Here is a 22,359-nt window from a genome sequence, read left to right on the forward strand (position 1 = left end):
AACCTGAGAAATAATCCACTCCAAATTCACTGTACACACATATGGCTTCTAGGGGAAAAACCAAAGCCAGAGCTCCTAACATAGCAGTTACACTGTATAGTCTCTACTTTCAGTGACTTACGGTTAGACAAGAAGAATGAATGACCTTGACTAAGCCCATGCTTTTAATGTTTCAATTCCATTTCAGTGGATTGCCTTTGCAAGCGTCAGGGAAACCGTATTGATAGGATTCCATTCCAACATTTGAACAAGTTGGGCTTAGGCTTCAAATCAGAGAAAATGTTTTATCTTGAACCCCTTCACCACATGGCATTTTCTAGGGCTCAATAAATGAAATCTCTAACATGATTTTGGTTTTTCTGAAAATTTTGGAGCCTTGAATAGTATAACTTTCAAATATATAAAGTAAATGCTGATAGAAATATAAGAAAATAGAAAAACTTGAGTGAAAGATTTTATTATACCTCACTCAACAGTCAGAATATCAGACTTAAAAGGATATTGAAATGTTCAATTATGGTAACAAACTTGATCTAACTGATACCTTTGTAGAGAACTTTGACCTTTTAATAAACAGTAGCATTGCTTCAAACACATTAAAAGGTTTGGGAAATAAGCAGGTATGGTGAATGATTGAAAAACCTGGAGTGTAAAATAAGCCCAAAGAAGGGAACTATAGATAGATGAAATTCTTGCTGGTCTCAACAATGTGTGTTCAGATCATGTCCTGTGCCCAAGCCCAGCTCCAACGTGGTTTTTATTATCCTTTCCTCTCATTGTTTAGTCAGCTCCCTGACAGTTTCCCCCTTATCCCCAAGCCATCTCAAACATGAGTTTATATTAGAGAAATTCGAGGTCTGTTTTCATGCTACAGTGCTTATCCTCCATCCAGGTCATATGTGGGAGATGGCGACTATTAGAGTTGACCTCTATCTCATGTGCTTGCAAAGTCCCACATTGGTCTGTCCCTTTCTTTGCAGTGTGCTGCATCTAAGACAAATGACTCCACTGAACAGAACCTCTCAGGTAACTTTCCTTCCCATTTTTCCTTCTTGCTAATTATTGGTTGATTCTTTTTCCTGACCCAAGTAGCTGGCCCAAGTAGACTGAAGATGAACACTGGTGCTCTGTGGGATGAGGTAGTAGATTGTATAGTTTTAGGGTCATACCCCATCTTGGAGATAACTATACAGTCTACTGTCTTTCCCACGGTGGTGCACTTCCCCTTCCACGTACTCTGTTTACAGGTTCTCATTCTGATTATGCTGTACTGCATTCTGGCATGTGTAGTGAGGCTGTGTGTCCTGTCCCTTTTAGTGACCATTGTGGTATGGTGCTTCATGAGAACGCCTGACAGTGGTTCCTAAATGCTAGTCCTTGGTGGAAGTTAACAGAATAAGGGAGCTTTAATGACTTTTTCAGAAAGCTGAATGCGTTCAATTTAAAGAACTGTTATAAATTACAGAGATTATGTATTTCCTACTTCTTTGGTATCACAATATTTTTATTAAATGATATTAATGGATTTTTTTTCTTGGTTAAATTAAAAGTTGGTAACCCTGTGTTAGTCTCTTTTTATTTTTTGTTTTTATATAAATTTCATGGGTCTGTGGAATCTAAAAGTCTAGGAATGTTGCCTTGGGCAGTCTGCTTTGGGGGAGGGTAGCTCTGTGGGCTAAATGGTATTACTACTAAATACTTTTGATTCCTCCTTCTAATGTGCCTAATGTAGCTATTTTGTGACTGTGATTCTAATAACTGGTCTATGTGGTATTATATGTCTCCCCTACCCCTATTTCCTCAGAACTTACTTCTGCTACCCTATACTTTCTGTCTCCTTCGGCACTTGAGTTGGGAAATGATTGTACTAAAGCCTACACAATATTTTTTAAAGCAGTGAAAGAGGGTAGGAGTCCTGGTGCCCTGAATCTGGCAGAAGGTCATTGAAAGGGTCTGTCATCAGGTAAAATGGCCCTTTGCCTGCTGCTGTTGCTAGAGGACTCTGCTCATGCTGGGGTGAGGTAGTAAGTTGTATTGTTGTGGGGTAGGGATTTTAGGCCCCAATTTGAAGATAACTATACAACTTACTACTTTCCCTGGTGTGTAGCACATTCACATTTAGTCTTAACACTGTTGCTTCCATCAGAGTTGTAGATGCTACTTGGATAATTAGGACTGCAAGAAAAAGGAGGTGGAAGGGGACAGGTGATATGTAGTGTGAGGCAAATATTATAAAGTAACTTGAACTCTCCCCCTCCACCCAGGGCACAGAAAGGATTTAATTCTTAGGGTCTGCAAAGACTCAGATCTTTGGTTCTTGGCACTAATGGCACTGTGCCTTAGCCCTCATCCCGATATACCAGACGAGCCAGGTGCTATTCCTGGGAGCAATTGGTGGTTAAGGGGAATGCTGCATCACTGTCATGCCACATGTGCTGATTTGAGTGGCTCCCCCTGTCCTTGACTGATTGCCCTTTAACAACCTTACTGTCATTCTTTCCGAGAAAGATGGGACTCCTATGCCTGACAGCTACCCAGCAACCCCATCTTCAACTGATGTAGCTACATCTGAGCCCAGGGAGACCCTTGTCACTCTGCAGCCCTCCCAACAGCAACCAACACTCCCAACCCCACCAGCCTTGGGAGAGATTCCTCAAGAGCTGCAGTCCCCAATTGGAGAAGGTGGGAGCTCTACACAGCTATTGATGCCTGTAGAGCCAGAGGAATTGGGTCCCACAAGGCCAAGTGGAGAAGCAGAAACAACTCAGATGGAGCTATCTCCAGCTCCCACTATAAGTAAGTAGAATTTCAGGGTTTGAGGGTAGGGGTAAAACATGAGGGAAGAATGGATATCTTTGTAGTTTCTCTTTACTCTCTTATTTTAGAGAATTTCTAAAGTAGAAGTTCAAGTCCTCATAATTAGGTCTCATAAGGGGGCGGCAGAGGATGGGATGGTTAGATAGCGTCACCAACTCAATGGACATGAGTTTGAGCAACCTCTGAGAGATAGTGAAGGACAGAGGAGCCTGGCACGCTGCAGTCCATGGGGTCTCAAAGAGTTGGATACTACTTAGAGACCAAACAAAAACAAATTGTACATTACCTTTTTAGCTAGAGCTGAGGTTTCTTCTCTGTGTCCTCAAGTGATTATATATACATCTGAGTGCCTTATTGACACCAACAGTTTGAGGTGATTGCTCTGTTCCTGGCTATCATGTGAGGATTAACTTCTTTAAAAAGAAGTAGAAGGTTGTTATCTCCATGAATAAACTGAAACTCAAGAGTGAAACAATTAGCCCAAGGTCACTCAGTAAGTGGTTAAGCTGTGATTAAAATCCAGATCTGTGTAACTCTGAAGCTTGCTTTTCTTCAGCGTTTCTAGGTCTGGCAAGCACGTGACCATACATAAAACAAACAGCTCTCCCATCCTGGCCAACACCATTTATTTCATGGCACTATTTCCCACTGGTTTGAAATGGGGCCTCAAAATTCTTCTCAGCAATGTTCCAACAGGGTAAACAAACCTGTTGCTGTCTATGCTCTTTACTGTACTGCATATGACTTACTTTAGAGAAACATTTAGGTGTAGGGGTTTTTGCCTTTAAGGACCCTTGCTTGTTTAGATAAGCAGAACCAAAGTGCTTGTGCAAATGATGCCTGTAGGGAATCTGAAAGTGACAAGATCCCTTATCTGGGATGCCTGAGAAGATGTCTCACAGGCATGCTTGGAATATCATAAATGTTCAACAAATGATAGAAAGTGTTTGAGCTAAGTTCTTTAAAGCAAATGAGATTGAGAGGGGAGCATCAGGCCAGCGTCTGAAGTGAGGTTAAACAAGTAAGAAGTCTGATCTGGCTGCTTCTTAATTCAGCCCCCGCCCCGCCCCCCGAAGCAGAGATCTAACCTCTCCATGTGACTTCCTCCTAGCCTCTCTTTCCCCAGAGAGAGCTGAAGATTCTGATGCTCTGACAGCTGTCAGCAGTCAACTGGAAGGCTCTCCCATGGATACTAGCAGCCTGGCTTCCTGTACCCTGGAGGAGGCTGTGGGTGACGCCCCAGCAACTGGCAGTTCTGAGCAGCCCACAGCAGGCAGCTCCACTCCTGGGGATGCCCCACCAGTTGTGACAGAAGTACAAGGCAGGGGTGATGGGTCAGGGGAACCTACCCAGCCCCCTGAGGACAGGTAAGCACTGTGTGAGTGAGAGGAGGGAAGGATGTGTTGGCAGGTATTTCAAGCCACATTCATATTTAGTAACTAATGCCCATGCTTTGAACACTGGGGAAATCAACTTGGCTTCTATGAGAAAAGGGGTACTGTAGGAGTATTTTATAAGTTGGAAAATATGGTTCAGAGAACAACCTGAAAATGATTTCCTTCAGCTCTCCCCCTGCATCCTCTGAGAGTTCTTCCACCAGAGATTCCGCGGTGGCCATTTCTGGAGCAGATTCCCGGGGAATCCTGGAAGAGCCATTGCCTTCAACAAGCAGTGAAGAAGAAGATCCTCTTGCAGGTGAGCTCCATGTGTGCTCAGACCATCTTGGGATTGTTGAGGCTTCTAGTAGCCCTTGGTGTGGAAATGCCCACCAGTCAAACGGTTCCATCCAGATAAAGGGCGGCATATGTGTAGGAGGAGGACCTGCAGTAAGGGGATGCTGATGCTACACAATGGAATGAGCCCAGGCCTTTGGAGTCAAACTGATCTTAGCTCAAATCCCCTCTCTGCCACCTCCTACTTACAGGACCTGGAGCCATTGCTTAACTTCCCTGATCCTCATTGATACTGAAAGGGTGATGATAGCTACATGGTGGGGTTTTGATGAAGGTTAATTGAGAGCACACACACAAGACTTGGCACATAACATCTGTATGTCCTGTGTCCTTGGCATAAAATGAGGACAGAAAGCTCATGCAAGGCCACGGATTTCCTTCAATCAGTAGAAGTGAGAGTCCCTTCACATCTTGTGTCTCCCCTCAGGTATTAGTCTCCCCGAAGGTGTGGACCCCTCTTTTCTGGCCGCTCTGCCTGATGACATTCGCCGAGAAGTCCTACAGAACCAGCTGGGCATTCGTCCACCAACACGAACTGCCCCTTCAACAAATAACTCAGCTCCTGCAGTGGTGGGGAATCCTGGTGTCACCGAAGTGAGCCCTGAGTTCCTGGCTGCTCTGCCTCCAGCCATCCAGGAGGAAGTATGTGAGGCAGGTAGGGGGCTGGTGGGCCAGACTGCCTGGCCGTGATATGCCCCATTGACTTCTTCTGCTCTGTAGGTACTGGCACAGCAGAGAGCTGAGCAACAGCGACGGGAACTAGCACAAAATGCCAGCTCAGACACCCCCATGGACCCTGTGACCTTCATCCAGACTCTGCCCTCAGACCTGCGCCGTAGTGTCCTAGAGGACATGGAGGACAGTGTGTTGGCCGTGATGCCACCTGACATCGCAGCTGAAGCTCAAGCCCTGAGGCGAGAGCAAGAAGCCCGGCAGAGGCAGCTCATGCATGAGCGACTTTTTGGGCACAGCAGCACCTCTGCACTCTCTGCCATTCTCCGAAGCCCAGGTACAGAGGGAAGCATGTGGGAGGGCTCTGTAATGTCTAGCTTTGGCCACATGAAACTCTTTGTTCCCCTTTGTATTACCTGGGCCTAGCTCAGCACATGTCCCCTCCCCAATTTCAGTTTCCTTTTTCTTTCCTTCCAGCCTTCACCAGTCGCCTGAGTGGCAACCGTGGGGTCCAATACACTCGCCTTGCTGTGCAAAGAGGTGGCACCTTCCAGATGGGGGGTAGCAGCAGCCATAATAGGTACCTTTTGCCTGTCTTTTCTCTCCTTGCCATACCACCTTTCATGTCTACTAGTAGTCCAGCTCCCTTTATTTTTAGGTGGAGAGGCTGGATGACCTCTCTAGGGTATTTACTTGAATGAATGAGGAAGCCAGATTTTTGAACTCTCCCTTGAAAAAAGCCACAATTTTGGGTTGTGTAGCTGCCGTAGACCATAAGCACAAAGTAAGGCAGGCAGGCACCAGGTTGTAGCTGTGATTACAGCAAAGGAAGCCACCTGCCTCCCATACAAATAGGAAAATAGCAAGAGCCACTTGTCTTGAGACTACAGCATCTAGGCTGCAGAAGATTTCATTTTTAACCAGGCCAAAGAAGAATAGATCTAACATGCGAAAACATGAAGGGAGTGATCAGTCCCTATTCAGCAGGCAACATCCTGGTAGTCTATAGAAGGCCAAAGTAAACATTGTCTTCTAGCACTAGGGGCAGTCCAATTTTACCAGTTGATAATACAGACCTGTCCTGCAATCTCTGCTCTCTTCTCAGTCGTCGTGTGGTGAAGGGCAAGGTACTTAATATGTTTGAGCCTCTTGCTCATCATCTCAAAACTGGATGGTTCTCTGATCTTTACAGCAGCCCTGTGAGGAAGTTGTTACAGATATTATAGAGTATATGGCACATAGTAGGCACTTGAGACAGCTCTTATTACTATATAAAGAGCCCCTACAGTTCTTGGACTGGACACACTCTCTTCTCAAGCCTTCTAGGATGTATCAGCTCATCCCCCTCCCCTAGGGCTATACCTGATCCCAGAGCTCTAGCCAAAGTGTTACCCAGAAACCATGCTCTGTTCCAGGCCTTCTGGCAGTAATGTGGACACCCTCCTACGTCTTCGAGGACGGCTCCTCCTGGATCACGAAGCCCTGTCTTGTCTCCTGGTCCTACTTTTTGTGGATGAGCCAAAACTCAATACTAGCCGTCTTCACCGAGTACTGAGAAATCTCTGCTACCATGCCCAGACCCGCCACTGGGTTATCCGTAGCCTGCTTTCCATCTTGCAGCGAAGCAGTGAGAGTGAGCTTTGCATTGAAACACCCAAGCTCTCCTCAAGTGAGGAAAAGGGCAAAAAGTCAAGCAAGAGCTGTGGGTCAAGCAGCCATGAGAACCGGCCCCTGGACCTGCTACACAAGATGGAGTCTAAGAGTTCCAACCAGCTTTCCTGGCTCTCAGTATCCATGGATGCAGCCCTAGGCTGCAGGACTAATATATTCCAGATCCAGCGTTCAGGGGGTCGCAAACATACTGAGAAACATGCGAGTAGTGGCTCCACTGTCCATATCCACCCCCAGGCTGCTCCTGTTGTCTGCAGACATGTTCTGGATACACTCATTCAATTGGCCAAGGTGAGGAGCTTAGAGGAACCCAACTCCTGGGGATGAAAGAGGGGTGTCATCCATAACCTAGTGAAATCTGAACTCTGAGGAAGCTCACAAGTCCTTACTCTGAGATGTCTATTGTTCCTGGGAATAGTCCAATAAATAACCTTGTGCGGTTTTTTTTCTTTTTACAATTTTTATGCATTGTCTCATTCATTCATCAACCTTCAGTGGTCTGTATGGTCAATTTTACAGATGAAGAAACTGAGATGCAGAAATCTTTAGTGGCTTTGTCATGTGGCTAGTGACGGAGATGACTGGACCTAGAACTTAATACAGTTCTCTTTTTAATAAGCTTTGCTGCCATTTTTTGAGGGCCTGCCTTGTACCAGGCACTATGCAAAATACATTACCTCTAATCTCAACAATTTTGCACGATGGTATAGGTATTCCCCCCCACCACCATTTTTAAGTACAGAGATCAATGCTCAGAAAAGTTTCCTAATCCTTTGTCTCCCTACAAAGCTTTTGTTCATTTCTCTAGGCTGCTTCAGTTGGATGAAACTCTTATGTTACATCTCTCTGGTGTTACCAAAGCTGTCCTAAGGAGTGGAGAGACTAGGAGCCAGTGTCTTTCCTTGTCAGGAAGATAGTTTCTGTGTAGACCTCCTAAACCAAACCTGTCTTTCTTTTCCTGGCAGGTGTTTCCCAGTCACTTCACACAGCAGCGGACCAAAGAAACAAACTGTGAGAGTGATCGGGAGAGGGGCAGTAAGGCCTGCAGCCCATGCTCTTCACAGTCCACAAGCAGTGGCATTTGCACAGACTTCTGGGACTTATTGGTAAAACTGGACAACATGAATGTCAGCCGGAAAGGCAAGAACTCCGTGAAGTCAGTGCCAGTGAGCGCTGGTGGTGAGGGGGAAACCTCCCCATACAGCCTCGAAGCTTCTCCACTGGGGCAACTCATGAACATGTTGTCACACCCAGTCATCCGCCGGAGCTCTCTCTTAACTGAGAAGCTCCTCAGACTTCTTTCTCTCATCTCAATTGCTCTCCCAGAAAACAAAGTGTCGGAAGCACAGGCTAATTCTGGCAGCAGTGCTTCCTCCACCACTGTTGCCACTTCAACCACATCTACCACCACTATCAGTGCCACCTCCAGCACATCTACTCTGCCTGCTGCAACCACCCCTGTCACTTCTGTTCCAGCCCTGGTTGCTGCCACGGCTATATCCACCATTGCCGTAGCCGCTTCAACCACAGTGACTACCCCCACAACTGCTACCACTACTGTTTCAAGTAAGTGTGGATGTGGGCTGGGAGCTGTGGGATGTGTACATCCACTTCACTCTCAACTCCTCCATCCAGGTATTCCTCCCTGAATGACAGCAATCAACTTGGTTTGTGTTTATGATAGCCAAGTATGTTAATTCTCACCCTCATTGGTCAGAGTTCTCTGTCTTCCCCCCTTCTTTCCTTTCCTTCCCTCTCTCCCTCTGTCCTGTGAAGACCAGTGAATATGGGTTCCCCTAGGCTAAGCACAAAATAGAAGAGAGGAAGTCTCTGTCTTTAAAGAAACTCCGATCTTTCTAGCTCAAGAGCAGGCAGGATATGGACTTGCCTGGTGGTCCAGTGGCTAAGACTTGAGGCTCACAATGCAGGGACCCGGGTTCAATCTCTGGTCAGAACTGGATCCCACATGTTGCAACTAAGACCCAGCACAGCCAAATAAATAGAGTGTGGATTAAAAAAAAAAAAAGGCAGGATACAATGTGAATCATGGTAGGATCGAGTAGCCAGGCCATCCCAGGAAGTAAAGGGAATGAGCTTTGCAGCAGACTGATAAGAATCATTTGAAGAAACAGATTTTGAAGGAGGGGGCTTTCAGAGGGCCCTCTTACGGGAGAGGAACAGTTGAGATAAATATCTGGGATTCTTTGTCATTTTAGAAGGTACCATAAGAGTACTTGGCATTCCAAGTCACTTGGATTTGGCCATGGGGAGGGGGTGGATCTTCATTTTCACTACTTTTCCATTTTGAAACCCTGGGCAGTACAGTGATTCCTTGACTCCGCCACTTTAAGTCTGTAGCAAGTGAATTTCAGAGGCTTACAGTGTTCTGTTTCTCAAAGCTGCTACTACTACTAAGGCCAGCAAATCTCCAGCTAAAGTTGGTGATATCGGCAGCAGCAGCAGCACAGACTTTAAGATGGTATCCTCTGGCCTCACTGAAAATCAGCTCCAGCTCTCTGTGGAAGTAAGTCCAAGCTTTTCTGACCTCCCAAGGTTGGGGGAGAAAGAGTCCATGGGGGTGGATAATACTAGGATTGACTGGGGTGAATAATGGTTTAGTTCTCAAGTTGGGGCTTGCCCAATCTCCCTTCTTTTTCCCCCAGGTGTTGACATCCCATTCTTGTTCTGAAGAAGGCCTAGAAGATGCAGCAAATGTGTTACTGCAGCTCTCTCGGGGGGACCCTGGGACCCGGGACACTGTTTTGAAGTTGCTACTGAATGGAGCCCGCCATCTGGGTTATACGCTTTGTAAACAGATAGGTAATAATAAGAATAAAGCACCCTGTCTTTCTGAAACCTTCCACTTAGGTGTCACGTCTTTATGGAAGCCTTCAGGCTGAATCATATCCACTCTACATCTGTAGCACAGCCTCCAAGCGTGCTTTTATCACAGCACTGATACCACTAGGTTTTCAGGATCTGTTTTCCTCTGTTCAGTTGTTCTCTGAGAGCAAGGCTGGCCTTCTCTCTATATTCCCAATCCCTGGCACACAGCAGTTGCTTAGTGAAGGAAAATGAGCACCCTTAGGACTAACATTGTTTTCCCAATCTGGGCACTCATAAGGGCCCTATGATGAACCTGCTGAGGCAGTGCACCACCTGAGAGATGCACCTACACTACCTTCAGACTTAGGAATTCAGAGAATAATACCCTCTGCCTTTGTGCAGTTTTGAGGGTATAAAAATTCTAAGAACACTTGTAAATCATCTAGTTCAGTCTTTTTTGCATTTTACCAAGAAGAAAACTAAAACCCGGGGTGGTGTAGTGATTATGAATCAAGGAGTAGAGTCAGATTTGCTTTCAGCATAGAGATTCTCTTTGTTCTCTCCCACCTCCATCCCACTCATGGGTCTCCCTAGATCTCAGCTACTTGTGTAGTTATCTCCTTCTCACAAATGTCTCTGGAGCTGAGTTGATATGGGGGTCAATTAGACTATATGACCTAGGGGATTCTTTGCTACATGAGAATTACAAAGTTCTTCTGGATGAGGCCTCTTGACTGCCACCAGTTTATTCAGCACCCTTAGGCCAGGCAGTGGCCTAGGCACTATTCTAGACAGTTATCTCCTAATTCTCAAAGCAGCCTTGTGAGTTTAGGCAATATTAGCCCCCATTATTAAAATGGGTAGGCAAATTGGGAAAGAGGTTAAGTAATTTGCCGAGACTACCACAAAAACCTCAGAAGTTTGAGAGGTATACAGGCTTCAAAAGAGATACTTTTTCCCCTCTGCACTGAGGTGCATTTCATGTAGATTCAGCAAATCCTTGAGGCCAGGTAAACCAGCGGCCCTTGGGCAGCTGATCCATGAGTACACAGTAAAATGAATAGAGCAGAATTCTTGTACAGTCCCAAGTTCAGTACAGCTGAGCAAAGAGGACGGCCTGGGGAGGTTTCTTGAAAAGTTTTTGTTTTTAGCTGCTTCAGTAGGAAAGTCTAAACACTTTCTGGCTTCTCTGCCTGCCCAGGAACTCTTCTGGCTGAGCTACGGGAATACAATCTGGAACAGCAGCGGCGAGCCCAGTGTGAAACCCTCTCCCCTGATGGCATGCCTGAGGAACAGCCACAGACCACCAAGCTGAAAGGCAAAATGCAGAGCAGGTAGGTGGCAGCTGCCCATCTGGCTGTGGAGTTGGGGTCTGGGACATTATGAAAAGTGGTTCTTCCTGATTTTCTAGTTGTTATTTTTTCCCTCCTCTCTGAGCCAATTTTGTTTCTGTCCTATATGCACATGGCCCTATTTTTCCTACATGTGTGATTTCCTTCTGAAATTCCATACCCTCTGGTTGACACAAGAAAGCCCTGCTTGTTCTGGTTGTTTATGCTTTGATGCTCTCAATATATGCGAGCCACCTCTACACTATCCAGGTTTGACGTGGCTGAGAATGTGGTAATCGTGGCATCTCAGAAGCGGCCTCTGGGTGGCCGGGAGCTCCAGCTGCCTTCTATGTCCATGTTGACATCCAAGACATCTACCCAGAAGTTCTTCTTGAGGGTACTGCAGGTCATCATCCAGCTCCGGGATGACACGCGCCGTGCTAACAAGAAGGCCAAGCAGACAGGCAGGCTAGGTATGGAACTGGGGTGTCCAGTTGAGGGGCACGTTTGGTGGTGGAAAAACAAGAGACCCAGGAGGGCAGGGCTTAATGTCGTGTCTCCTTCCTGTTTGACCTTTTCTAAAGGAAGTGATGATACTTTCTTAAAATGTTGGTGGCTGTATTCTGTATCTCACTCAAGCCGTCTACATAGGAAATTTCACTAGGGCAAGTGGGAATTAAAGGGACTGGAAATCTGACAAGGAAATTGGGGACAGATCTTTTGATGAACAAGATTTAACTCACTGTGTTTGTCTCCTCTCTGCTTCCTTGATTACTCCTGGCTAAAATATTGTAGCCATGTTACCTCAGCTATGGCCTGCCAAATCCTTCCCCTCTGTCCTACAGAACTCTCACCTGCCACCATCCGTCTGCCTAGCCCCATGTCCCCTGCCCTTACCTGTAATGGTAGCTCTTAGTGCCTGACAGTGAGCACTCTGAGACTAACTGAGCGTAAAGCTCAAAGACCTCAGCAAGATGCTTGTGGTGGCTCAGGAGATGGGACACAGAAAATTGAGCATTCCCTCTTTCCACAGGTTACATCTTACCTTCTTTTTTCTTTCTCCCAGGTTCCTCCGGTTTAGGCTCAGCTAGCAGCATCCAGGCAGCTGTTCGGCAGCTGGAGGCTGAGGCTGATGCCATTATACAAATGGTACGTGAGGGTCAGAGGGCGCGGAGACAGCAACAAGCAGCAACGGTTAGCATGATGCCTGTGGCCCCTCATTCATTTGTCTCTCCTCCGTCTCCCACCATATCATCAGTGGGATTTCATTGCCCTTACCTTGTATGCTTTTGCATTAAGTTGGCTATATGAATGCTTCTGGACAACAGTTAATTTCTCTTGGTGCTTTCTTGACTGTTCATTGGTTTGGTTTGGTTTAAAGCTTGGCCATCATACCCCACTCCCAGCTATCCAGTCAATAGTGGCGCTTTTGCAAACTGCATAATGCTAAATGGCTAGGTCCTGAGGGGATACGGGATAAAGATTTTTCAGTGTTATGGAACAATGCAAGTGCATCAGAGACATATCAGGAATCCTGCCCTTGAAAGTCTCCCAAGCTTGGTACACTTTCCACATAGCCTTTTCTGGCAATGGCTGGTCCCTCCACCCTAGTCTCTGCCTCTATTCTTCATACTCCCTTGGCACCCAGGCTCTTTTAGGAGGAAGCCTTCAGTTCCGAGGTAGCCAGTTCATTGTTAGGATCTCAGCATAGAGTGACTGTAGGAAAAGCCTAGCATGTATACTATGGCATTCATTGTTTGCCTGTCCTTATATAACATGCAAGTTACCTTCCCAAGATCCAAGAAATAAGGATATCTTGAGGCCTGTTGGTTTAAAAAGCCAATCCCACCCATCAAAGATTGCATTAATTCATTCCCCTGTTATTTCCTCTTTCGTGAGCAAAAAGGAACAGAGCAAACCTACCTTTTGCCCATCTGAGTTTTATACACACACACGCACACACACACAAACGTATAAACGAAGAACAAACCTACCTTTTGCCCATCTAAGCTTTACACACACACACACACACACACACACACACACAAACTGTTCCTAGAAGTCTTGAAGTCCAGGAGCCTGGTGCCTCACTGGACTCAGGCCTGGAATAGAATGGAGGCAAATGGCAGGCATCCAGGGAGCTCTTTGGAAAAGCATGCTAGCTCGGGGTGGAAGATAAGCAGAGGAGGTGGGAAGGCCATTCTTTTGTACTGGAGAGCTAAGGAAACTTCTTTCCATATGGGAAGATATGGGAGGCTTCTTTCCAAGCTTAATGATATGTGAGAGATTGTAGGACAGCCTCTAGCCTATCCCTGAGGAAAACAGAGTTGCACCCTTTATGTGACTTTGTCTCCCTTTTATCCAGTCGGAGTCAAGCCAGTCAGAGGCATCTGTCCGAAGGGAGGAGTCACCCATGGATGTGGACCAGCCATCTCCCAGTGCTCAAGATACTCAGTCCATTGGTCAGTACTTCTTTCTATTTTCAGCCCAACAAAAGGGAGAGCCAATCTTAATGGAATGGGTGCCTGATCCCCTGCTTTCAACATACATAAACTCAGTGTTTTCGTTTGTTTAAGTGAATCCTGGTTTCTGTATATTGATAGACTCGTACCAATCAACTAAAATCACTAACCATCACCACCTGGTCCTCATTGGAGAATCCTAGCACACACTGCAATTTCGGTAATAATGAAACTATGGGGCTTCCCTGATACTTCCATGGTAAAGAATCCACCTGCCAATTCAGGGGACACAGCTTCAATCCCTGATGCAGGAAGATCCCACATGCTCTGGGCAATAACCTACTAAGGATATAAAAGATCTGAACAACTATTAATAATTTTGACATATACAGGACACCACAGCCAATAACAATAAACTTTTTGAAATGCATATAGAACATTTACCAAAATTAACCATACCCAGAGCTTTAGCTTAATAAATTTCAAAGTGCTAAAATATCTCAGAGCATATCCTCTGATAATGGTAGAAATATGTGATATCGAGACTTCCCTGGTAGTTCAATGGCTAAGACCATGTTCCCAATGCAGGGGACCCAGGTTCAATCCCTGATCAGGGAACTAGATCCCATATACCACAACTAAAGATCCATGTGCCACAACTAAGAGTTCTCATGCCACAACTAAAAGATACCACATGCCACAATGAAGACATGGACCAGCCAAATAAACCAACAGGTACCTCCCTGGTGGCTTAGTGGTAAAGAATCTGCCTGCCAATGCAGGAGACATGGATTCAATCCCTGATCCAGGAAGATCCCATATGCCATGGAGCAACTAAGCCCACACACCACAATTATTGAGCCTGTGCTCTAGAGCCCAGGTGCTGCAATTACTGAAGCCCTCACACTCTAGAGCCCGTGCTCTGCAACAAGAGCAGCCACCACAACTAGAGAAAAGCCCGCACAGCAATGAAGATTCACAATGGCCAAGAATAAATATTTTTTTAAAAGACACTGTGACAATACTGTGTGGACAGAGCATGTGTTTGTCTCCCCATTTACTATCTCTGGGACCTCTTTCAGTTTCTTCATTTAATGTTCCTAGTTAGGATTGAGTTAACGTGTATATATAACACTTAAAGCAGTCCTAGAACACAGTGGATGCTACTATTAGCAGCATTTCTCAAGGTTAATTTCATATAGAATGCTTTTGGGCACCCTTTTAACAGATTCCTGTGGGATAGTGTCATCCTAGGACATCGGTTTTTTTAAAAATATTAGATCGTTGAATTGGAAAAGACCCTGATGCTGGGGAAGGGCTGAGGGTAGGAGGAGAAGGGAGCAATAGAGGATGAGATGATCAACTCATCATCCACTCAATGGACATGAATTGAGCAAACGCCAGGAGATAGTGAAGGACAGGGATGCCTGGTGTGCTGCATTCCATGGGGTTGCAAAGAATCGGACATGCCTGAACAACAACAACAAGATCATTTAATAATCCATAGGTCTTCTGGGAGCTGATAAGGCAATGAGGAGACCAACACTATCTGGTAGAATTTTCCTGCAGTAGCCATTAGCTCCATATAGCTATTGAGCACTTGAAAAGTGTCTAGTGCAACTAGACAGACTTTTTCTTGTATTAATTTTATTCCGTTTAAATGCCATTCAGTGTAGGACTAGAGCTTGCTTTCAGATGTTACTCAGTGGCCAGTGGACCAATCTATTTGGTCTTTCTAATGGCCTATGCATTTGGTCTGAATGAAGAAAAAGCTTCCTGAATCTCTCCTCTGTGTGCTGTCTAGGCTCAGATGGAACTCCACAGGGAGAGAAGGAGAAGGAGGAGAGGCCACCTGAGTTACCCCTGCTCAGTGAGCAGCTGAACTTGGATGAGCTGTGGGACATGCTGGGAGAGTGTCTAAAGGAACTGGAGGAATCCCATGACCAGCATGCGGTGCTAGGTAAGTTGTGGCCTGATGGCCCAGGCCTGCTGATCTATTCTGGGGCCCTTTCTGCCAGCTTAATTTTCTTCCTTCCAGATTACTCCTCTCCCTCAGGTCTCCATGAGAGTTCAAAGGAGAGGATTTTTTCTCCCAACTTCATTATCAGAAAAAAAAAAAGATTTGCTTTCTCTTTTGGTAGCTCTTATCTTTTACTCTTTAGACTAGGGGAATCTTTATAACTGGTTGTCTATCCCATTTTTCTTTGGAAGCTCTGACTTCCTCTGTGGCACCATTATGTATCTCCTGCAAGTTTTCATCTAGTAGTTCTGAAATTTGATTCTGAGGGGGAAGAGGTTTATATGTTAAAATGTATAAAGTAAAATGTCACTGTCCTGTATCATTCCTACCCCCAGTGCTACAACCTGCTGTCGAGGCCTTCTTTCTGGTCCATGCAACAGAGCGGGAGAGCAAGCCTCCTGTCCGGGACACCCGTGAGAGCCAGCTGGCACACATCAAGGACGAGCCACCTCCACTCTCCCCTGCCCCTTTAACCCCAGCCACTCCTTCCTCCCTTGACCCGTTCTTCTCCCGGGAGCCCTCATCTATGCACATCTCCTCAAGCCTGCCCCCTGACACACAGAAGTTTCTTCGTTTTGCAGGTACAGGGAACTCTTAGGCCCCCAAATATAGAAGGCTTCATTTTTCTACAGGGTCATTTCATGTATTTTGTTGTCAGCTGATTTGCAGGGTGAGTGTGTGTGTGTACTGGAAAGTGAGGCTAATGAGTTAGGGACTGGGTCTGGAAGTCTTTTTGTGCCACACTTTTTTTCCCTGAAACAAGGAAGAGTTGCTGACTGATTGACTTACGTCCCTTCTTCCGTGACCCATGATGTGCTGATTCCTGCTGTCCTTTCTCCCCTCAGAGACTCATCGCACTGTGTTAAACCAGATCCTACGGCAGTCCACCACCCACCTCGCTGATGGGCCTTTTGCTGTCCTGGTAGACTACATTCGTGTCCTCGACTTCGATGTCAAGCGCAAGTATGTGCCCTGGATGTTTGGGGGGGTGCTTTCTAAATAGTATCTCCCCTCCCAAAAAGGAGCCAAACATCCTCCGGGGGTGATGTTTCCAAAGAAAGAAGTTTTCCTCGGTGGCAGCCCTTGGATTGGAATGGTGCTAAGCAGGGGGAAGAGACTCATCTTTGCCACCAAGTGCCACTGTACCTAAATATCCCTTGGTGCTCTTCAACCTAGTCTCTGTTCTTCCATCAGAGAAATGCAAGCCTTTGTTTAACCACATGAATTCTAAAATACCTGTCTATCCTTTGGGGTAATACAGGAGATGCAGGTAGCCATAGTATATTTACAGCAAGGCTTGGAAGGGTCGAGAAGGCCTCCACAACTCTCCTGTCATTTTTTACTCTTCTCTTCCTTTCTGTGCACCTACACATGATTACCTGCTCGTTGCAGAAATTCCATGCCATAATGTCTGTGGGCCCCTATATGATGGACATGGGGAAAATTTAGAGTTGGTAGTGAATGACCTACCTTTCCCAGTAGTAGTAGTGTTAGTCACTCAGTCATGTCTAACTCTTTGCAATCCCATGGACTGTAGCCCACCAGGCTCCTTTGTCCTTGGGATTCTACAGGCAAGAATACTGGATTGGGTTGCCATTCTCTTCTCCAGAGGATACTGGGCATTTCCCCAGGAAAAAAAAAAAGGTGGAGAGCAGAGGTAAAAGTGTCTGGAGGATGAGGGGAACATCACTGTGGGTCTTCATTCTAATCAGGCAAACAGAAATTTGCTCTGCCACCCCAATCTTATTTTCCTTCTTTCCTACCTCCCAAGATATTTCCGCCAAGAGCTGGAGCGTTTGGACGAGGGACTCCGGAAAGAAGACATGGCTGTGCACGTTCGTCGTGATCATGTCTTTGAAGACTCCTATCGTGAGCTGCACCGGAAATCCCCTGAAGAAATGAAGAATCGATTGTAAGAACCCAGAGCAGAGAGTAAAACAGGATGGGGTGGTTCTGACCCTTCCTACTTGGTAGTGAAGGCTTACTTGGGGCCCAGATGTTCAGGGGAACTTAGAGAAGTGCTTGCCCTCCCTGGTAGGAATTCCTAAGAGGAATCCTAGCTCTCACTGAGCTGTCCTCCATATTCTCTGCCCAGTCTCAATGAGACTGGTCTTCTGTTGGCTAGCTGGCCCTTGGGCTGAGCTACCCAACAATTCCTATACAGATAGGCGAGTCTGTGGAATTTACAAAGGTACACCTGATGGCTTCACAAAGAGCTTTTCTCCATTGTTACACTAGGAACGGGAAGCCTGCTGAGCAAATGGTACCCTGGGTTGAGGGAGACCACACTTGCAAGACCCCACCAAATTGGTAATCACTCCCTGGTGATTATGACACCACCTAGAGGAGATTGGCAGTTTGCAGTATCATGTATCATGGGAGCCAGTGAGATGACAGACCTACTGAAGTCATTTGATGATGCTCTTGAACTCAGGAACTTGATTCCTCCCTCCCCTTGTGGCATGGACTTACTAGCCATGTCGTCACATAGGAATTCAGAGAAGCTTCCAAGACAGACTGAATCCTACTCTTCTACCACCAAATCGTAATAGACATCAAACTCAGCTCAGTTCTCTTTGATACCACTTGATGATTCCTCCCTTGTTTAAAGGCCTTATTAGGTCTTTATATCTTTCCTATTAGTGTTTTCTGGGATATCAGTGAGCCTTTACTGATACTTCAGAACATCTCTTCCATCAGTGATGCCCTTTTCTGTCCCAGATCCCCATCTCTCTTCTGGGCTCTCCTGGCATTCTGCATTTACCACTGTCCTCTGACTCTGCACTCCCCAGCTACTGCTTCACTCAGTCACTCACTCAGGTCATGCTGTGCAGAAGATTGGATTTGTCCTGGGCTTTCTGCACATCCCTGTTTCTGCTCTCTTAAACAGGTATATAGTATTTGAAGGAGAAGAAGGGCAGGATGCTGGAGGGCTCCTGCGGGAGTGGTATATGATCATCTCTCGAGAGATGTTTAACCCTATGTATGCCTTGTTCCGTACCTCACCTGGTGATCGGGTCACATACACCATCAATCCATCTTCTCACTGCAACCCCAACCACCTCAGCTACTTCAAGTTTGTTGGACGCATCGTGGCCAAAGCTGTGTATGACAACCGCCTCCTGGAGTGCTACTTTACTAGGTCCTTCTACAAACACATTTTGGGCAAGTCTGTCAGGTAAGGATGTGGCATAACCCTGGGACTGTCCTCAGTCCTGGAAATCTGGTCCTTGTGCCCCATCCCTAAGCTGCTTCTCTGCCACCCCAATCCATGACCCTATTTGTGTTTATCTAGATATACAGATATGGAGAGTGAAGACTACCACTTTTACCAGGGCCTGGTTTATCTGCTGGAAAATGATGTCTCCACACTAGGCTATGATCTCACTTTCAGCACTGAGGTAGGTCAGGAGATCCTGACTGTCTCATACCCCAGCTAGTTTAGGAAATCCCATTATGGGATTGTTCTTGAACTGACATTGGATAACCTCTTAATATTTCTAAGGAAGCATCTTGATGTCTTAAAATCTCATGATCTGTCAGAGAGCAATGAGTATTTGCATGAGACAGCACAAACAGAAAAACCAGAATTTGTAAAACAATACTAGTTTCCCCTATATTTTGAAAAAAAAAAAAAAAAAACACTCTAGTACACTATTCATCATTCCCAAAGGTACTTCATTGTAGAAAAACTGTACAAATAGAGATAGATGAAAAACAAAAAAAATCTCAATGTTACGCTTCCCCAAAATTGCTTTACATAAAGATTTTTTTTATTACGTTATATTATCCATGCCCTTTTCCCTTTTACTATTAACAGTATGTTTTAGGACTAAACCCTTGACCTTTTCCATTTAGGGATTCATGAGCTCTTGAGAAAAGTCACTTTTTTAATGACCTTGCTTCATTTCTTTGCCCAGGATACAGCAGTGTTTAGGGTGTGTTTCCAGGTATATATAAGTCCCATCCTAGACCAAGCCTGATTCATATTATTGGTATTTTGGGTATTCTAGGTCCAAGAGTTTGGAGTCTGTGAAGTTCGTGACCTCAAACCCAATGGGGCCAACATCTTGGTAACAGAGGAAAATAAGAAGGAATATGTACACCTGGTGTGCCAGATGAGAATGACAGGTAGGGGAAATGTCCCTTAGACCCCCTACCTGTTCAATATGGGACAAAGTCAGGCCTCACTCATTACACAGACATTGTTTCTTTTCCCCTATGCCAGCCACAAATGCCTTGCATAAAAAATGCCTTGCAAAAACCTGACCAAAAAATATTTCCCTTCGTCCACCCTCATACAGGGGCCTAGAAACAGTGATGCGTGATGTAGGCAGATCAGTCAGCATCCTGCTGGATTAGGGATCTCTGACCTCTGACAGCTGTGCAAGTTCAGATACCACGTGGCTTGTTGGTTCTTTCCTCAGGAGCCATCCGCAAACAGCTGGCGGCTTTCTTAGAAGGTTTCTATGAGATCATTCCAAAGCGCCTCATTTCCATCTTCACTGAGCAGGAGTTAGAGCTGCTCATATCAGGACTGCCCACAATCGACATTGACGATTTGAAATCTAACACTGAATATCACAAGTACCAGTCCAACTCTATTCAGGTGAGCTGATGCTGGCATCCCTCCCTGTATCCTTAAGCAGTGTTAGTTTGTATGACAACCAAATAAACCGGTACTCTTAGGGGAGGGGGGTTTTGAGGGGGGGATTCAGCTTACCTGAATCTAACTCTTCACTCTTCTGGAGTTTCCGTTTTCAGGTGATGTCATCATGTGAATGGAAGAAATAAAATCTGTCCCACAGAAGGAACTTGCCTAACATTCCATATCCCATCCCCCTTTCTTCCAGGAGCTCTCTACCTAATGCTGTCTTCTTGTGTTCATTCCTATAGATCCAGTGGTTCTGGAGAGCACTGCGTTCTTTCGATCAAGCTGACCGTGCCAAGTTCCTCCAGTTTGTCACAGGTACTTCCAAGGTGCCCCTGCAAGGTTTTGCTGCCCTTGAAGGCATGAATGGCATTCAGAAGTTTCAAATCCATCGAGATGACAGGTCCACAGACCGCCTGCCTTCAGCTCACACATGGTAAGAGGAAGAGTTTGTTCTTTTCAGCATTTGAATTGAACTTGCATATTTGCCACTTCTGTGCCCTTACCATGGTCAGGAGTAGTCAAGAACCCAAATCTAGCCCCAGCTACCCTGAATCTATGGGTAGCTCACAGTTTGGTGGTTTTTGTGGAGATGATGGTGTTTGAGATGAGAAGCTGACCCAGATTCACAGTGGGGCTGGGGAGACATTGCAGGTGACAATTGTGCTGTGAAAACAAGGTGTATTCCAGGGCTCAGCATGGTCAGAGCAAGAAGTTGCAGGGAGCAGAACTCAGCAAAGGTGACCAGTGACCCTGAATGCCTCCTTGGAGCTTTCAGGCTCAAGGGGTATGGTATTTGGGAGGTGGTATTTATACCATGGTTGGGCCATGGTATTTAAGGAGGAGTGATAGGGTCAGGTTATATTTTAGGTGCCTGGTAGCCAGTAGTGGGACTGAGAAGGACAGACAAGGCTAGGACAAGATTGGGAGTGTACAGGCAGAAATCAGGTGGGCACCATGGGAACACAGGGATTTGGTTATCATCTTTTATCACGAATTGATGTGTCTTCTTTCCCTAGTTTTAATCAGCTGGACCTGCCTGCCTATGAGAGCTTTGAGAAGCTCCGCCACATGCTACTATTGGCCATCCAGGAGTGCTCTGAAGGCTTTGGGCTGGCCTAAAAAGGGCCACACCCACTACTGTAGGGTTTTTTTTTTACCATTGTTGGACCTGGTAAAGGGGGAACCGAAAACAAAAAAGAACCAGAAAGAAATGTCAAAAACCAATAAATGAGATCCACCAACTCACCATGTGTGTGTCCCAGCTGCCCCAGCGCATACCCGTTCCCCCTTTGCTGCTCATCCTCTCTTCCGGCTCCCTTTTCCTCACCTCCTCTCCCCATTCCATGCCGTCCATGATCCCCCACCCCATGTGTTAAAAAGGCAAGTAGCCTTTACAGGGACCTGTTTGTCCCAACTGTTTGAACAGTGTGCTCCTCAGATTCTGTGTTCAGAAGGATTTGCTGCATTGAGACTTGAAACCTTTGGATAGGGGAAAAAATTATATATATATATATTTTTTTGTTCTGTTTGCAATTCTTAATTTGTGCTTGGAATGTGTTGATGTGCACAGCTAATGATTCAATGCGAGACAAGATTGGCGTCTGTGTTGTGGAGGTTTCAAATAAAGAGCACTCTTCATAACTCACTTTTCACAATGGAGTTTTTTTCAAGTTTAAAAAGAAATAAGCACCTCTTGAACACATTCTAGATGGCTGGAGAACAAATCCAAATGGACTCTCCAGAAAGCCATTTTTGTTACCACACTGGTGCATCCTCCTCCTTCAGGGTCATCAGGAACTGAGGGGATCTTTTTCAGAATGGCATCTACACTTGGGAGTGGTGATGGTGTTAGAGATTGTAGCTAAGGACAAAGCACCGCCTTGCTCTAGGGGAACAAACCAGCAGGTTTTAAGAGAATTCTCTCAACCCAACCGAAGGTTCTATATCCTGAGCCTTTGTAACAGTTTCAAGTCTGGAGCTCAGTTTAAAATTTTGATTTCATTTATTAATGTTTTAGTTTACTTCTAACAAATTTTAATAAATAATTTGACTGGCTCCCCAGAACAGTCTTTGCATCCTTTTTGATTTTGTTTTGCATTTTCTTGTCAGATCTGTTCACAGATCGACAAATAGTCTCTTGTGGGTTTTTTTTACTCCATCCAGCACTTAAAGT

General features: G+C 45.6%; 1 protein-coding gene across 13 annotated transcripts in view; it reads left to right on the forward strand.

The window, feature by feature from the left end:
• Positions 1 to 21,831, forward strand: part of HUWE1 (HECT, UBA and WWE domain containing 1, E3 ubiquitin protein ligase) — a 157,333-nt gene extending 135,502 nt beyond the window's left edge. For 9 of the 13 annotated variants that reach the window (XM_027533176.1, XM_027533181.1, XM_027533177.1 and 6 more), the window contains 25 exons: positions 981 to 1,026; positions 2,509 to 2,796; positions 3,929 to 4,184; positions 4,382 to 4,512; positions 4,978 to 5,192; positions 5,271 to 5,559; positions 5,700 to 5,802; positions 6,638 to 7,184; positions 7,859 to 8,459; positions 9,293 to 9,417; positions 9,557 to 9,713; positions 10,921 to 11,053; positions 11,321 to 11,523; positions 12,117 to 12,244; positions 13,416 to 13,512; positions 15,317 to 15,472; positions 15,868 to 16,113; positions 16,378 to 16,495; positions 17,304 to 17,444; positions 18,423 to 18,710; positions 18,828 to 18,933; positions 19,546 to 19,663; positions 19,960 to 20,141; positions 20,429 to 20,619; positions 21,203 to 21,545. In XM_027533176.1, coding sequence (XP_027388977.1) covers positions 981 to 1,026; positions 2,509 to 2,796; positions 3,929 to 4,184; positions 4,382 to 4,512; positions 4,978 to 5,192; positions 5,271 to 5,559; positions 5,700 to 5,802; positions 6,638 to 7,184; positions 7,859 to 8,459; positions 9,293 to 9,417; positions 9,557 to 9,713; positions 10,921 to 11,053; positions 11,321 to 11,523; positions 12,117 to 12,244; positions 13,416 to 13,512; positions 15,317 to 15,472; positions 15,868 to 16,113; positions 16,378 to 16,495; positions 17,304 to 17,444; positions 18,423 to 18,710; positions 18,828 to 18,933; positions 19,546 to 19,663; positions 19,960 to 20,141; positions 20,429 to 20,619; positions 21,203 to 21,305 — 4,968 coding nt within the window. In that variant the 3' untranslated portion in view covers positions 21,306 to 21,545. Of the gene's footprint in view, positions 1 to 980; positions 1,027 to 2,508; positions 2,797 to 3,928; positions 4,185 to 4,381; positions 4,513 to 4,977; positions 5,193 to 5,270; positions 5,560 to 5,699; positions 5,803 to 6,637; positions 7,185 to 7,858; positions 8,460 to 9,292; positions 9,418 to 9,556; positions 9,714 to 10,920; positions 11,054 to 11,320; positions 11,524 to 12,116; positions 12,245 to 13,415; positions 13,513 to 15,316; positions 15,473 to 15,867; positions 16,114 to 16,377; positions 16,496 to 17,303; positions 17,445 to 18,422; positions 18,711 to 18,827; positions 18,934 to 19,545; positions 19,664 to 19,959; positions 20,142 to 20,428; positions 20,620 to 21,202 lie in introns of all 13 variants that reach the window. The other 4 variants (XM_027533172.1, XM_027533183.1, XM_027533180.1 and 1 more) reach the window with 3 other exon arrangements.
• Positions 21,832 to 22,359: the final 528 nt, after the last annotated feature.

This window comes from Bos indicus x Bos taurus, chromosome X (genome assembly GCF_003369695.1).
Source record: "Bos indicus x Bos taurus breed Angus x Brahman F1 hybrid chromosome X, Bos_hybrid_MaternalHap_v2.0, whole genome shotgun sequence".
Taxonomy (NCBI): domain Eukaryota; kingdom Metazoa; phylum Chordata; class Mammalia; order Artiodactyla; family Bovidae; genus Bos; species Bos indicus x Bos taurus.